Source organism: Xenopus laevis, chromosome 9_10S (genome assembly GCF_017654675.1).
Source record: "Xenopus laevis strain J_2021 chromosome 9_10S, Xenopus_laevis_v10.1, whole genome shotgun sequence".
Taxonomy (NCBI): Eukaryota; Metazoa; Chordata; class Amphibia; order Anura; family Pipidae; genus Xenopus; species Xenopus laevis.
This window is the reverse complement of record NC_054388.1, coordinates 22,396,291-22,414,221: the sequence shown is the minus strand read 5'-3', so window position 1 is coordinate 22,414,221 and position 17,931 is coordinate 22,396,291. Positions and strand designations below refer to the sequence as shown.

The window sequence follows — 17,931 nt, the reverse complement described above, 5'->3', positions numbered from 1 at the left end:
GAAGAACCCTCTAGGAGGTGACACCACTCGATTCCCTACATCGTAATTCTGTTCTGCAGGGGAAAACTTTCTGGAGAAAAAGGCACAGATGCATCCACCTCAATGCAAAAGGGTAACTTAGGATCCGGATGACGGAGGACTGGGGCAGAAGAAAATGCGTCTTTTAGGGACTGAAAAGCTTCTATAGCAACTGGAGGCCAGGACCTGGGATTACCCCCTTTTCGGATGAGAGTAAGGATAGGTGCAATACGGGAAGAAAACCCCCTGATGAATTGCCGGTAGTAGTTGGCAAATCCGATGAACCTTTGAATAGCCTTGGTGCTCAAGGGAAGGGGCCACTCTTGGATTGCTGACACCTTAATGGGATCCATCTCGAAACCTTCTGGGGAGATGATATAACCCAAGAAAGGAATCTTAGACACCTCAAAGACACATTTCTCCAACTTGGCGAAGAGAGAGTTCTTCCTCAAACGAGAGAGCACTTCTTTCACCTGGGAGCGATGAGATTCAAGGTCTTTCGAGAAGATTAGGATGTCATCCAGGTACACGACCACAGACTTTCCCAAGAGATCCCGGAAAATGTCATTCACGAGCTCCTGAAAGACAGCGGGGGCATTACAGAGGCCAAAGGGCATCACGAGATATTCATAGTCCCATCCCGAGTGTTGAATGCCGTCTTCCATTCGTCCCCTTCACGGATGCGGATGAGGTTGTACGCCCCACGGAGATCTAATTTAGTGAAAACCTTAGCCCCTTTCAATTGGTCAAAGAGTTCAGCAATCAAAGGCAAGGGGTACCGGTTTTTAACAGTGATCTTATTAAGGCCCCGGTAGTCAATGCAAGGACGTAGTCCTCCATCCTTCTTTTCCACAAAGAAGAAACCTGCCCCGGCAGGAGAAGTAGAGGGGCGGATAAACCCCCGCTGGAGATTTTCCTGAATATAGTCTTTCATAGCGGAAGTCTCAGCCGGAGAAAGAGGATAGGTGCGACCCCTAGGGGGCATGGTTCCTGGCAGGAGATCGACAGGACAATCGTATGGTCGATGTGGAGGAAGGAATTCTGCGGATTTCTTACAGAATACATCAGAGAATTCCCTGTAGAAGGAGGGTAGAGTCTTCAGATCAGACATAGAGATATTCACCCTCTGGAGGGGTTCAGCAGGAAGACAATGTTGCTGGCAAAATGGGCTCCAACGGGAAATCTGTCCTGCGGACCAATCAGTGGTGGGATTATGCAGGCGCAGCCAAGGGAGACCCAAAACAACAGGAACGGATGGGCAGGAAATAAATAGGAACGATAGTCTTTCTTTATGCAGCGTCCCAACCTGCACAGGCAATTCCCCAGTCGTCTTAGAGATAAATTCAGCCTCCAGGGGTCTGTCGTCAATGGCAGTGACACGAAGCGGAGTGGACAATGGGAATAAGGGAACTTCCATGTGTTTGGCGACAAGAGCGTCCATGAAGTTCCCAGCAGCTCCAGAGTCAATGAAAGCTGAGCCGACAATGGTCTTAGTGGCTAGGCGAATCTGTAAAGGAAGGAGAAACCTGTGAGTTTTCTCTTGAGACTTCGGAGTAGTGCCCCCTACATGAGTTACCCTAGATATACCTTGGGGAACAGAACTCATGGGCTTCACCGGACAAGAGTTCGCAAATTGAGACTGTCCGCCACAATACAGACATAAGCCAGCCATTCGTCTACGGAGTCTTTCTTGTTCGGAGAGACGAGCCCTTCCAACTTGCATCGGTTCCTCCGGAGGAGAAGGAGAAGCTTGAGCAGCTGGAGTTTGCAAGAGAGGTCTCTGGAAGCGAGGTGCCAAGAAGGGTTGAAATCGTTTACAACGCTCCCTCTCTACTTGATGCTCTCTGAGACGAGTGTCCACCTTAATGGATAGTGCAATCAGATCTTCCAGCAGATCAGGGAACTCCCTGGAGACAAGATCATCTTTAATGCGAATAGACAGACCTTGATAGAATACGGCCTTATAGGCATCGTCATTCCAGGAAGTCTCAGCCATCAAAGTTCTAAAGTCAATAGCATAGTCACTGACACTGCGGTTTCCCTGTCGGAGTTGCAGAAGACGAGAAGGGGCATTTGTGACCCGACCCGGGGCATCAAACACAGTACGAAATGCTTGAAGAAAAGCCTTGGCATCAAAAGTCAGTGGAGAATTCTTCTCCCAAAGAGATGTTGCCCACTCAAGCGGTTTGCCCACCAAACGAGACATCACATACCCCACCTTGGAACGTTCATTGGGGAAGTGCGAGGGTTGAAACTCGAACTGGATCTGGCACAGTGTAGCGAAACCTCTGCAGGCCTGTGGGTCCCCACTGAAGCGAGGAGGAGGCGGAATACGAGGCTCACCAGACGAGAAACTGTGCTAGACGAGACGGTCCGCCATGGAGGATTTACAGCCGCTTGGGAAGCAGGAGGTGCTGAAGGCACTCGGGAGAGAAGGGTATCGAGTGCCTGTCCTATGCGGTACTGCTGGGCTTCATATTCCTCCATGCGGGATGCCAGTCCGCGGAGCGCTCGTCCGACATCAGGCGTAGCTTCCTCAGTAGGATCCATGGCCCAAGTATAATGTCAGGGAGCCGGGAGGTCCCTCCAGGGAGGTAGTCAGGATCGAGGAGGAAGCCCCAATATGAATATATACCTGTCAGGGAGCCGGTAGGTCCCTCCAGGGAGGTAGTCAGGATCGAGGAGGAAGCCCTCTTGAGGGAGCAAGGTCACGGTGTCTAAAGGGTTAATCAGAAGAGTAGTCGGGATCCAGGCAAGAGTTCACAGGCAGGCAGAAATCAGCAAAGTCCAAAGTCCAGGCAAAGGGTCAGGATATCAATCAGGAACAAGATTTAGCAAATAAGCTCACAGGAAACCAGGATACACCCTTACCGAAAGCGAAAAGTTATTCCTTATACTTGGGCGCCATCTCTGGCGTCTAGATGGCGTTTTTATTTTGAATTTGGCGCCATTGTGACGTCATTGACGTTCTTGCGTCGACGTCGGCGCACTGACGTCATCGCGCCGGCGCCGCTACCCACGTGGCGGCCATGGGCGCCGCCATTTTGGGAGTGACGCCGGCAGGGGAGGACGCGCCGCCCGGAGCTCCAGGACCTGCTCCGGGCGGCGATCGTGACAGTACCACGCAAACTTTTCACAGGCAAAAATAAGTAATCAGCAACAATGCAGAGTGCAATAAAATCCAATTAAACCACTCAAATCAATGTATTTTTTTCACCTAGTGTGAAGTTTGAATTGTTTCACCAAATAAGTTTTATGAGCACAAACAATCAAACAATACCTATGCAGAACTGAAAATGCAATAAAACAACTAAAACAGAATAATAACAGTATTAACAGTAGGTATTGCACAATGCAAATACTCTATTCACAATGGCAATAAAAAAAATTTCAGGCAAAAAAAAAACACACAATACAAAACATTGTTAAGTGTGTATCTGTGTGTGAGTATGTTTAAGCACTGTAAATCTGTAAAATTCCCCACGATTCCCCTAAAATGGATGTGTGTGTAATTGTAAATGTAAGTGTGCAGTAGATTAAAATGAACTAGAATTAGAATGTGTCTATTTATGTGAAAAGTATGTGTATTTGTGATGCTAATCAGTGCAGGAAATCCAGAGGAGGAGGCAAAAGGAATGCAGGAAGGGGAGGGCCTTCATTGCACGTAGGTGGGTGGGTGATCCAGAATCCATAGTTAGCAGTCTAAAGGGGAAGCCCCAACTATATTGTACTTTACTGTCTCTTAAAGGCTTCCTCCGTTTAGAAAACGTTCCAAGTTTATTTGTAGCTTATGATTTCAGAATGAAGGTGAGGATTGTAGATATCATTCTCGTACGACAAGGATATTGATCTAGTTTTTGCTAAAATTTCTTCCTTGCTTTCATAGTAATGGGAACATACTATAATGTTTCATGGCAGTTTTGTTAAGGGAGATATCGGGGTTAGTTCAAGTGGTACTTCAGGGCAGAAGTGTATGAATAGGTCAGTCAAATATTTGGCTGTATCTGAGTCAATGATGTCCTCTAAAATCCCTCTGAAACACAGATTCTGTCTGACAGACCTATTTTCTAGGTTCTCACAGGTATCCTTAAGCTGAGTCATCTCTCTGAGCTCTAGGTTCTCTTTGTTATAGATTAGCTAACCTTCATACTATATCATATAAATGTCTCAAGCTCGACAGTGCGTTGTCCAAGATATGTGAGCTCCTTCTGTAAGTCCTTAACTGCAGCAAATATTGCTGTTTGTAATAGTGTGTGTGATAGTGGAGTTAAGCTGCACTTGAATCAAAGCTAATCTGCACAGTAACTGGAACCTCATCTGGGGAAGGTTCTTAGTTTTATAAAATCCACTCTGGCCTGGAGGTGTTCGATGGTGTAGGGCCTTCTAGGCGTGGTGGAGAGTCAGGTCTGTATGGACTAGAAGAGGCGCTGGACTGATTGGTGATATCTTGACTGTCTTCACAGCACTCAGCTCCAACCGTTCTGTGCACGTACTGGGATAGCATTGCTTTCTGCTCATGGTTCCTTTTTTCCCCATGCCACTGTCATCTTCTACCTCATAGTGTTCTGTGCTGTGTTTAAGCTGCTGATTGATCAGGTCTCAGTCACAGAGCCTCTAAAAAGTGCATGCGCTGCATTCCATTCCATCAGTACCTTTATCTACTTAAGGGTTAAACTGCTTGGGTGTTTTTGGATTTGGAAAGGAAGCAAAATACCTGGGGAGAACATAGAAACTCCTTGCAAACAACAGCACTGTTGCCCAAGGATATATACAGTCATATGAAAAAGTTTGGGAACCCCTCTTAATTCTTTTGAGTTTTGTTTATCATTGGCTGAGCTTTCAAAGTAGCAACTTCCTTTTAATATATAGCATGCCTTATGGAATTAGTATTATTTCAGCAGCGACCTAAAGTTTATTGGATTAACAGAAAATATGCAATATGCATCAAAACAAAATTAGACAGGTGCACAAATGTGGGCACCCCAACAGAGATATTACATCAATACTTAGTTGAGCCTCCTTTTTGCAAATGTAAGAGCCTCTAGATGCCTCCTATAGCCTTTGAGTGTCTGGATTCTAGAAGGCGGTATTTTTTATCATTCATCCATACAAAATCTCTCCAGTTCAGTTATTTTGATGGCTGCCGAGCATGCACATCCCATAGATTTTTGATGATATTCAAGTCGAGGGACAGCGATGGCCATTCCAGAATATTCTACTTCTGCCTTTGTACATTTTGAAGTGTGTTTAGGGTCATTGTCTTGTTGGAATATCCAACCCCTGCATAGCTTCAACTTTGTGACTGATGCTTAAATCCTGAAGGATTTGTTGATATTGGATTGAATTCATCATACCCTCGACTTTAACAAGGGCACTAGTCCCTGAACTAGCCATCCAGCCCCACAGCATGATGGAACATCCATCAAATTTGACAGTAGGTAGCAAGTGTTTTTCTTGGAATGTGGTGTTCTTCTACCACCATGCAAAGCACTTTTTGTTATGCCCAAATAGCTCAATGTTTGTCTCATCAGTCCAAAGCACTTTGTTCCAAAATGACTGTGGCTTGTCTAAATGAGCTTTTGCTTACAAGTGACTTTTTTGTGGTGTGAGTGCAGAAAAGGTTTCTTTCTCATCGCCCTGCCATACAGATGTTGTTTGTGCAAATTGCACTGAATTGTAGAATGTACAGATACATCATCTGCAGCAAGATGTTCTTGCAGGTCTTTGGAGGTAATCTTTGGGTTGTTTGTAACCATTCTCACAATCCTTCTGTATTTTTCTTGGCCTGCCAGAGCTGCGTTTTACAGCAGCTGTGCCTGTGGCCTTCCATTTCCTGATTACATTCCTTACAGTTGAAACTGACATTTTAAACCTCTGAGATAGCTTTATGTAGCCTTCCCCTAAACAATTATACTGAACAATCTTTGTATGCAGGCTGAGAGGGGTACCCAAACTTTTTCATATGACTGTATTTATGTAAATGATTCTGATATACATACAATAGGCATTCCTGGTTATGTTGATTCGTTAACAAAAGAGATCAATCAAGAGTTCCTTCAAAGTATACATCTAATAGTAAAAAGATACTGAAATATAACTACAGTAATAACAAACACAAAACAACCACAAATCTACATAGAATATGTAACATATATTTACAATAAGAACAAATGTAAATGTTTCATCTAACCTTTTGCCTTACAGTTTTTTACTGAAATAAATATACTAATGTACAGACAATACAATAATGTTTGCATTGTAACTCCTTTTTCTTAAAGGGATACTGTCATGGGAAAAAATTGTTTTTTTTCAAAATGAATCAGTTAATAGTGCTGCTCCAGCAGAATTCTGCACTGAAATTCATTTCTTAAAAGAGCAAACAGTTTTTTTTATATTCAATTTTGAAATCTGACATGGGGCTAGACATATTGTCAATTTCCCAGCTGCCCCAAGTCATGTGACTTGTGCTCTGATAAACTTCAATCACTCTTTACTGCTTTACTGCAAGTTGGAGTGATAACACACCCTCCCTTTCCCCCCCAGCAGCCAAACAAAAGAACAATGGGAAGGTAACCATATAACAGCTCCCTAACACAAGATAACAGCTGCCTGGTAGATCTAAGAACAACACTCAATAGTAAAAACCCATGTCCCACTGAGACACATTCAGTTACATTGAGAAGGAAAAACAGCAGCCTGCCAGAAAGCATTTCTCTCCTACAGTGCAGGCACAAGTCCTGCACTGACCTGGGGCAACTGGGAAATTGAGAAAATGTCTAGCCCCATGTCAGATTTTAAAGTTGAATATAAAAAAATCAGTTTGCTCTTTTGAGAAATGGATTTCAGTGCAGAATTCTGCTGGAGTAGCACTATTAACTGGTGTGTTTTGAAAAAAACGTGTTTTCCGATGACAGGATCCCTTTAATACATTCATTAGTAGACATAATAAAGCTATGGAGGGATGGGAAAGTAAATGGGGAAAGATAAGTGTGGTAAGAGTGTAGGATTTTATAGTAATAATATTTACCCTTCTTACTAGTGTTACAGTTTTTTTGAGAAATAATTATATAGTCAGTAATATATCAAGCAATCGTTACAATTACATTATTAAGCTAACAATATTTACAATATTTACTGGTTACTGTTACTGATTAATGCCTAGTCTACATCATAGTTATCAACAAATTAACCCAATAGGATTGTTTTGCCAATATGGATTCATGCAGCTTAGTTAATATCAAGATACTGCCATGTCATTATTACTGAGGAAATCCTTTTTAATACTAAATATTATTTGCTTAAAATGGACTCTATGGGAGAGGGCCTTCCCATAATTTCGAGCTTTCTGGATAATAGATCCCATACTTGTACCAAACATGCAGTTGGAAAGGTGAATTGAAAACCAGAAAACAAGTCTTATCCAATTATGATTTCATTATTAAGGGACTTTTTAAATCAGACACATAAAGGTAATTGTATTTTCTTTAACTTTGCCTGCAGCCTATTGGGACACACGCAAAGGTGGAAATCCTGTAGAGTCAACTGTCATTGAGTACAGCCACAGGGATCCTGTGTACAAGGTCATCTGGCTTCAGTCAAAAACTGGCACAGAATGTTTCTCTGCATCTACAGATGGCCAGGTGATCACCCAAGATGTGCAGCATTTTGAAACGTTACAGTCTGCAAATACACACTTCTGTAATATTCACTTTTAAAGGAAAAGTATACCCCTCAAACAATGTAGGTCTCAATAAAAATATATTGCATAAAACTGCTCATATGTAAAACCCTGCTTCATGTAAATAAACCATTTTCATAATAATATACTTTTATAGTAGTATGTGCCATTGGGTAATCATAAATAGAAAACTGCCATTTTAAAAAATAAGGGCCACCCCCTGGGATCGTATGATTCACGGTGAACACAAACATACCAAACAAACTATACTTGATAGGTAACATGAGCCAATTAACAGACAGGGTTCTGTCTTTTGCTTCCCACACTTCTTCCTGTTACAGTTAGAGTTGTAGTCAGGTGATGAGGCAGCACAGAGACCACCACGAAATGGTGGTTCAAGGCAAGAGATTGAAATGGGCAATATTTACTTAAATATATATTCCAATTTGATAAGATTGTTTAATATGTCACTTAATTTGATATAAAATATCTGTTTCTCAAGTATTCAGTTTGGGGGTATAGTTTTCCTTTAAAGTAACACCAAAAAAAAAAACAGGTTTATTAATATATAGTGTATTGTTGCCCTGCACTGGTAAAACTGATCTGATTGCTTTAGAAAAACTACTATTGTGTTTCTTAACAAGCTGCTGTGTGGCAATGGAGGCAATTTAAATAAGGCAAAATGGCACAGATTAAATACATAATACATTTGCTTTGCAGAATGCCATTATATTCTAAATACCTTATCTGCTGTAAAACCTGAGCATTTCCTCATTTAAATGGCTGCCCGGCAACTTATTTATTTACTAATAATAATAACTATAGTAGTATTTCTGAAGCATGCACAAACACAAGTGAACCACTTTAATTTTTGGTGTTACTGTTCCTTTGGTTTATTACCCATTTTAATACAAAGCACAGAAATAAGGAATTTACATTTTGCAGAAATATTTGCATGTGATTTGCAGAATTAACCTATACTGAACTGGTTCTTTTTTTTGCAGGGTGAGAGAAGCTAGCTTCTTTGATCTTTACTGAAATGGAGAGCTTTCACTTTAGTGCAGGTACACTGAGCAGAAAGGAGATCACCCCAAGAATGCCTGTATTCAGGCCATTCTCCACTCCATGTTCCTAGACTAAAGTGGAAGCTGTACTTTTTATTTCAGATCAATAGAGCTAGGGAAGGGAGTGGATCTGCCTTTCTCAGCACTGCAAATAAAAAAAAAAACTCCACGTGCCCTCAGCCTTATGTAGCCATCTGGTACAGCAGATCCCTTTAAACTTAGAAAAAGTTTGGGCTTTGTTTTTTGCTGCTGATCAAAATTAAATCTTTCCATGAAATATGGCAGAAACTAGGGATGCACTGAATCCACTATTTTGGATTCGGCCGAACCCCTGAATCCTTTGTGAAAGATTCGGCCGAATACCGAACCAAATCCGAACCCTAATTTGCATATGCAAATTAGGGGTGGGAGGGGGAAAACATTTTTTACTTCCTCGTTTTCTGACAAAAAGTCACGTGATTTCCTTCCCGCCCCTAATTTGCATATGCAAATTAGGGTTCGGATTCGGTTCGGCCAGGCAGAAGGATTCGGCCGAATCCGAATCCTGCTGAAAAAGGCTGAATCCTGGCCGAATCCCGAACCGAATCCTGGATTCGGTGCATCCCTAGCAGAAACATTGTATAAACCAGTGATTTGTTAATAATTTAATAATATCTTGCCTAATTATTAGATCTTATGGTGGGACATACGAAAACTAAGTGAACCAACAGAGAAATTAATACTAGATATCTCCAAGAAAGAAAACATTGACAATGCATTGGGTGCTGTGTCCATGGAGTTTGAGCCTACTTTGGTGAGTGATTGTAATATGAGTGATTGTAATACATCTCTACACAGTCACAGTGGCATGATTAAAGAGTTAACAAGCCAGGCGGTTCTTAATTCCTTTATGTAATGGAATATATATAATGAATTGTGATTCTGAACAATTATGTTCTTAATCTTTTAAGGTCATACTTGTCACTGTAGCTCATTTATAGAAACAAACAACTTGTTTTGTCTGCATGAGATATTTAGTTTGAATAGTAGCAGGTACAACCAAGTTGAAGCAAAACCTGGGTTACTGTGGCATGGACAGAAATAACAGTTGCCTGTGACCATTGTTAGACAACACTATGTAGCTAGTCTAAGTTAGAGCAAGAAGAATCAAGCATCAAGCATCTGAGTAGTTATCACAGCCTTAGCAGAGTTAAGAATCTGAAGAAGTAAAATCAGAAGGCTGAATAGACTTAAAACTCTGGGCAGGTTTAAGGACCTGAATAGAAACAGAATCCTTACTAGAGTCAAGAGCAGGTACACGACCCTGAGTAGGAACAGAAGTCAGACTCAGATAGGGACCCTGAATAGAATTAAACAACAAGAAAGAGGCAGCAATCTGGAAATCCCCAACCAGATGTACAGTTTGATTCTCAGCTGACTGCTTTTTTTCCCCCTACAGCCAACCAAGTTCATGGTGGGAACAGAGCAAGGCATGATTGTTTCTTGCAACAGAAAAGCCAAGACTCCACCTGAAAAAATTGTCTGTACATATGGTGGGCATCATGGGCCCATATATTCTATACAGAGGAACCCATTTTTTCCTAAAAACTTTTTGACAGTTGGAGACTGGACGGCAAGGATCTGGTCAGAGGATTGCCGAGAATCCTCTATCATGTGGACAAAGTAAATATTATTTAAAAAAGAAAGAATAAGCATTGCACATAGTTCATTTGTGGTGCAAACTTAAACCTCAGCAACTGTTTACTGTATTACACGGACACAGTCACTGTGATGCTAGAGCAGCTACACAGCTCTCTGCTGTGTTGGCCATTGTATGTATTGGCATACAAACAAGGCACTAATGTGACACTACAGTTGAAATAGCCTATGTGTAATGTGGTACAATAGTAGATCAAATGTCTAATTAAACTTTGCTTTGTGTATAGCATACCCCCTATTGTTATATTTAAGGTTAGTATTATTTACTACATTATTTATGTAGCTTTTTACATAGCAGGTGAATTCATTATTTGTGAAACATATAAAATTGATATGTGTATAGGACTGCTTATTTAAATGTCAGGGCATTATAAACAAACTAAACTCACTACTAGGATCAAGAATTATGGCCTATGGCACACAGTGTTTACAAAGCAACAATAAAAAAAAATTATCTACCTGCAGTATGCTGCTTATTACATATGCATGCAGGGATTCAATGAAAACTCTTAACTCTGCATAATTACTCCAGTTTTTGCCATAGATCTAACTCTTCAAAATGTGTGACTTACTTAAATAGGCAATACATAGCCCTTGTAAAAGAAAAGGATATAAGAAGTCACCACAGAGTTCTTTGACTAAATAAAGCCACAAGGCTACAGGCCAAGCGGTTTTATATTTGTCAAAGAGCTCAAAGGTAATGTTATTAAGATATTAATAATGATATTAAGGTAATGTTGTAAGATATTAATCTTATTTACATTAAGATATTTTACAGCAGAGGTACATTATTTATTATAATAATACACATTTCTATGAGTCAACAGTGACATCACTCCAAACCTCTTTTACAACTAGATATGTTGTACAAGTTAATAATAGCTTTTTTTGTGCTAGCCTTCCAATCTTCAGTCTTCACTGCATATGATGCTTACTACTGTTTGGCTGGTCTGCCCATGTGAATAAGGTTAGTTTAGGTGTGCTCAGAAAAGCCCTGCACATTAATCAGTTTTATTTTTCTCTTATAGATACCACACAAGTTACTTAACTGATGCATGCTGGAGCCCAACACGCCCAACTGTGTTCTTGACCACCAAGATAGATGGGACTCTAGATGTGTGGGACTATATGTATAAACAGAACAACCCCAGTCTAAGTCTGAAGGTGAGTGCAAAATTACACATTTAGCCGTAACTGTTAGGATACAATATTATTGGTATTCTTTATATAATGTTTAAAGCTAGCTTTGTGGAGATATCTGAAAAACTGAATTAGGTCCCTGGTAAAGCTTCACCTTGAGTATGCAGTGCAGTTTTGTGCTTTAGTCCTTAAGAAGGATATTAATGAGCTGGAGTGAGTGCAAAGATGTGCAACTAAACTGATAAAAGGGATATAATATTGAAACTATGAGGGCTGAATGTCATGGTTTCGTTTTTCTTCTCTGGAGAAAAGACACCTGTGAGGGGACATAATTATTCCTTACAAGTACAATAAAGATAGATATGGGCCTATAATAGCTACTTATGTGTATTAGCATCAACAATGGCTTACCATGCAAAATATTTCTCCAGTTTCCTAATGAAACTTTTTCTGATTTTGCTCTTTTAAGGTCAGCGATGAACCCCTCTATAACATATGCATGCAGGACAATGGGCGATTTGTGGCCTGCGGTTCCAAAATGGGAGTAACCACACTAATGGAGTTGTCAAAAGGACTGTATACTCTACAAAGAAATGAAAGAAACCTTGCTTCTGCAGTAAGTGCTGATATCCCTTAGTGGATAGCTTTCAGAGGCTAACATTTAGCAGAATCTGTTGTCAGCAGCCTGTGGTACCCAAAGCTTATGTATTCCAAGCTGTTTACAAGTCTTAGTTTATCCAAAACTGAACTCTCTTTACAAATTGAATGTATAGCTCTTGTCAGCAAAAGTACTGCATTTTACTGTACATAATTCATAAGTCAAAAATTTAACACAAAATGTTTTCTTTACTTGCTTAGATGTTTGAGAGAGAGACCAAGAGAGAGAAGATCCTAGAGGCGAGGCACCGTGAGATGAGACTTAAGGAGCGCAGCAAGGCAGAGCCAGGGGAGGAAGTTAAGGATGAAAAGCCAGCAGAAGATATGAAAGAGATAATTGCTAATGCTGAGAAAGATTTTTTTGAGAACATTGAGGCTGAGCTTAAGCGAAAAGAGCAACAGGAAATTAAGCAGTCTGAGGATGAACATCAGGTAAGATGAATATGGTTTAAAACTCTTTAGGGGACTTGTATGTATGTATGTATGTATTTTATTTGTAAAGAGCTGTAAAGGAGCCGTAGCACCATCAATTTAAATAAAAGTACAATATTTAAAAGTACACACAGCGAGTACATAAATACAATAAATATACATAGTAAACAGAGCTCATGTAAGGACAACGAGCTTAAGTGCTATGTGGTAAGAGACACAGTGGAAAGGAGATCCCTGCCCCGTAGAGCTTACAGTCTAAGTGGGTGGGTGGTTTACATACAGGCACAAATTGGAGGGGAAAAGTGCATAAAGTAAAGGCATTGTCCAATAGGTACCAGGACTAGACTAATGTTCTATTGTTCCAAAAGATAGACTCTTAGTTTTTTCTTGAAGAGATTGATAGAGCACTCCTTATGGAAGAATTCAGGGATGGAATTCCAGAGGTAAGGAACAGCAAGATAGAAAAGTATGAGACGAGATGGATGTGGATGGTGTGAAAAGAAAGTGGCTCTGAGAGGAGGGGAGAAGACAGCAAGGAACGTACATTGAGCCAAGTGAAGAAATATAGTGAGGAGCAGATGAGTGAAGGGCTTTGAATGTTAGAAGAAGGATTTTATATACTATCCTTTACTTAACAGACCAGCTGCAGAGATTTTAGAAAATGCTGCAATCTGGGGGGATGGCACTGATATTTTGCACCTAACAATAGACCCACATTAGGAAAGCCAAAATATTATCTTTCATTATACTAATCACTCTACTGTAGATGTTTTAAACTGCTGAACGGTTTCTATGGACTGCTGAACAGGGACAAATTTTCCCCTCTTTACTACATAATTTGTTTTGTCCATTTGCTAAATTTGGTTCAGTTATTTCATGACAGTAATTAGCAGATGCATTATTTATTGTTTTACATGAATTTGGTTTCTTTCCTAAATAATACAGATGTTTCACATGTCAACTAATGTCAAGACTAAAACCACAATAACAGAGGAAATTCCCAAAAACTGAACATTTAGGGATTAGATTGATCCTATGGAGCCAACAGCTCAAAGTGAAAGATTTAGTATAATTTCTCTTTTTTTATTTTCTATAATGCATACTATCATCATCATACTATATATATATATATATATATATATATATATATATATATATATATATATATATATATAATATATATATATATATATTTAAAATGTATTTAATTTATTTTATTTAAATGAATTTAAAATTCTTTCAGTTAAAGCAATAATCTGGACCCAATAATTGTTTAGGTTGTAGATTTGTGCTTCAGGATCAGATGAAGTGTAGATGTGCTAAATCATCTGTTTTTTAAGACATTTATATATCATAGTGATGTTGTGTCTGGGAGGGTCTGTGAGCAGCTAGTCTCAATAATGGTTAATGGTTGGGACATGTTTCTTGCACCTCCTAAACCATTGCAGCATTGTGTGTTATTTGTGTGAATTTTAAAGGAGAAGGAAAGCTACTGAAGCAGTTTATTGCCAATAGATTAGCCACAATAGTGCAAGCTATAACACTATATTTATTCTGCAGAATGCTTTACCATACTTGAGTAAACAGCTCTTGAAGTGTTCTTTGTTTGTTTAGGATAGCAACTGCCATATTGGCTTGGTGTGACATCACTTCCTGCCTGAGTCTCTCCCTGCTCACTCATAGCTCTGGACTCAGATTACAGCAGGGAGGGGAGGAGGGAGTGAGAAGCAAACTGAGCATGCTCAAGGCCATGCCCTGGAGGTTTAAGCTGAAAACAGGAAGTCTGATACAGAAGTCCATGTATATACAATCGAAGGAAAGAAATGAGGTGTTTCTTTTGACAGAGAACTCAGAGCAGCATTACTTTGAGAGTTTACTGGTGTATTTATATAGAGCTTTCTAATAAAGCTTACTTAATTTTAGCCTTTCCTTCTCCTTTAAATGGTCTAGGGCAAAATAATTAGACTCTTGGCCAGGAGTACCCATACTTTACTAATGCGAGGTCTACTTTTAGTGATGTTGTCCCTTTGTGATCTACATCCATAAAGGCATTTTAAGCATTCTATTGCATGGAAAAATATTACTTAAATGAGAGAAATTATATTGCTATATTTAAGAAACAACTACTTCTTATGTAACCTTAGTGTAATAAATATCTGAATGATAAGCATGAAATAGGAGGGTGATATAAATATGTTGTTTGCTGACAGTGTCTTGAGATCTACTGCTCACAAGCTAAAGGTCTACTGGTAGATCCCGATCTTCCCTTTGGACACCCCTGAGACAATTTGCAATTGGTTTTCATTTTTGATTATTTTTGGGTTTTCAGTTATTTCACTTTTTATTCAGCTGCTCTCCAGTTTGCAATTTCAGCAGTCTGTTTGCTAGGGTCCCAAATTCCTTAGCACCCATATATTGATTTGAATAAGAGACTGGAATATGAATAGGAGAGGGCCTGAATAGAAAGATGAGTAATAAAAAGTAGCAATAAAAATGATTGTGTGGCATTACAGAGCATTTGTTTTAATAATTTAAAAGCTATAAAAAATTAAATAATGAAGACCAATTGAAAAGTTGCTTAGAATTGACCATTCTGCAACATACTAAGGGGCACATTTACTTAGATCGAGTGAAGGATTAGAAGGAAAAAACTGTTTTTTTTGGCTTCTTCGACCATCGAATTGGCTACTTCGACCTTCGACTACGACTTCGAACTAAAAATCGTTCGACTATTCGACCATTCGATAGTCGAAGTACTGTCTCTTTAAAAAAAACTTCGACCTCCTACTTTGCCACCTAAAATCTACCGAGCATCAATGTTAGCCTATGGGGAAGGTCCCCATAGGCTTTCCTAGGTTTTTTTGATCGAAGGAAAATCGTTTGATTGATGGATTAAAATCCTTCGAATCGTTCGATTCGAAGGATTTAATCATTCGATCGAACAATTTTTCCTATGATCGTTCAAACGAATTGCGGTAAATCCTTCGACTTCGATATTTGAAGTCGAAGGATTTTACTTCGACGGCCGAATAACGAGGGTTAATTAACCCTCGGTATTCGACCAATAGTAAAATGTGCCCCTTAAAATTAACTTAAAGGTGAACCACCCCTTTAATGAACTGATTTGAATAAGAGTCTGGAATATGAAATGGGGAGGACCTGGATAGAAAGAGGAGTAATAAAAAAAGAGCAATAATATAACATATGTAGCTTTACAGAGCATTTGTTTTTAGATGGGGTCAGTGACCCCCTTTTGAAAACTGAAAAGAACAAGAAGAAAATGGCAAATAATGGAAAAACATAAAAAATAATAAAGTTGCTTAGAATTGGACATTCTATAACATACTAAAACTTTAAAGGTGAACACTTTTATCTTAGCCAGCAGCAATGGATGATTTCTGTATAATATACTCCAGGGATTGTATATCAAATGAGTTCTGGTCCTACAACTACATTCCAAAGTTTGGAAACCTCTACACTAAAGATGAATATCATGGATCTTACACCACAGCTGATTACATAATCTGAACTTGTGAGCCCCTAGATTGTATCTGTGATAGCTTTTCATGTGTACCACAAGCTTCCAATTCATATGACCTATAATAGTGCCTTGACCTTGATCTCATACTTGAAGAGTATGTTGAGACTAAACACCACTGTTTTCTGTGTGTTAATCCCATTTCTAAACTAGGTTATCTAATATGCTTATATTTCATAGGAAAAAGAGGTGTCTGAGGAGAAAATTGTACATGAATAAATGGTAAGTGTTCTAACTGCATGAGCTTGTCAAGCCTTTGCACAGTGACAGTAGCGTACAAATAATAACCATATGTTAGTGTCAAAGATACAGGACCTCTCAACAAAATATATACGAGCCCCCCTAAAATTTGCAGAAAATAACATGTTTTTTCACCATACAGTATATTGAAATTAACAGGGGTCAAGGACCCGCCTGGCCATCTGAACTCCAGCAGCAGTTGGGTGTTTTATTGTTACACCCCCCCTCCAAAACTGCAGTAACTCTGTTTATATTATTGGTAAAGGCGAATTAAGCCTCAAAAATGTTGGTTTTTTATTTAGAGCACTGCAGAGCCTTTGGCCAGCTCTTAGGGCAATGCCACATAGGGACACTGTGGGCAACAAATCTCCTGAAAATGCCTTGCCATTGTCAACAACATTGCCGCAAGTAAAACATGTTACTTGCAACGTTCTGGCTTAATCGCAGGAAATTGGCTCCCTTCACATCTGATAATGCCTTGCAATGGCAAGGCATTTTCGGGAAATTTGTGGCCTGCAGTACCGCATATTTACCACAGGTGCTTCTACTGTGTCTTCTCTGCCTCTAACCCACCATTTAACATAATTTGAGGACTCGATAGAGGATTGACATATTTATGTGGCACAGTATGGGAAATTGGAATTACTGTAGATGTAACACCATTAGCTACATGTAAAAATGTAGCTTGGCCTTATAACCTTTAATAAAACATCTGTATCCGAGCTGTCCACAAATAATTCTTTCCATTTTATTTTCTAGGTTTATTCTACAGTCTGGGACTAATTAGAACTATGTGAGGATATTTTCAATAATTCATTGTATTACATTTGTTCATAATGTCTGTATTTTTGTATATCACAAACAAAAATAAAAAAATTGACGTTCTCTGCAAAATGATAACTTTGTATTCTTGCTTTTTTTTCCACATTAACTTAGTAATGTTTCTAAATCAATGTGCTCATTTTATGGTGTGTGTGTGGGGGGTCTGTTAGGGCCCATGCACAAAACATTTGTACAAAACAAAATATGTTGCAGAGGATTTCAAAATCGGATGCAACTATATAATGATCTTCTGCAGCTTGTGGCCCCTGACTACACACCTATCACCCATCCCTCCTGAATGTGTTTGGCAGTGTTTTCTTCAAAGCAAGGCCCATTGGGCACAATTCGAGGGAAAAGGTACTTTATCCCCAGGGCACAAGTGCTTGCAGTACTGCCATTTTTACGGTTTTCAGGGATGTGGAAATTACAGAACTGTGATTAAAATTAAGTCATTTGCACATGTGATAGTTGGCCAGGAACATTCACAGTGCACATGCATCAGAGGCCATTTAAGATGGTATTATATGCAAATTATGCAATTTAAACCTTACCCCCCCCCACATACTTCTTTTCCAGCACTTCACAATCTCTTAGAACACTATAGCCTACTATCTAGTCATAAAGTAAACACTACCAAAACAGAG

At 39.5% G+C, this 17,931-nt stretch overlaps 1 protein-coding gene across 1 annotated transcript in view; it reads left to right on the top strand.

Annotated features, from left to right (window-relative positions):
* The window catches only part of dnai2.S (dynein axonemal intermediate chain 2 S homeolog), a 36,544-nt gene extending 19,182 nt beyond the window's left edge, over window positions 1-17,362 (top strand). The window contains 8 exon segments of the mRNA NM_001096041.1: window positions 7,519-7,658; window positions 9,431-9,553; window positions 10,199-10,422; window positions 11,487-11,622; window positions 12,068-12,214; window positions 12,457-12,687; window positions 16,406-16,447; window positions 17,225-17,362. Of these exon segments, the coding sequence (NP_001089510.1) occupies window positions 7,519-7,658; window positions 9,431-9,553; window positions 10,199-10,422; window positions 11,487-11,622; window positions 12,068-12,214; window positions 12,457-12,687; window positions 16,406-16,444 (1,040 nt within the window). The 3' untranslated portion in view covers window positions 16,445-16,447; window positions 17,225-17,362.
* Window positions 17,363-17,931: the final 569 nt, after the last annotated feature.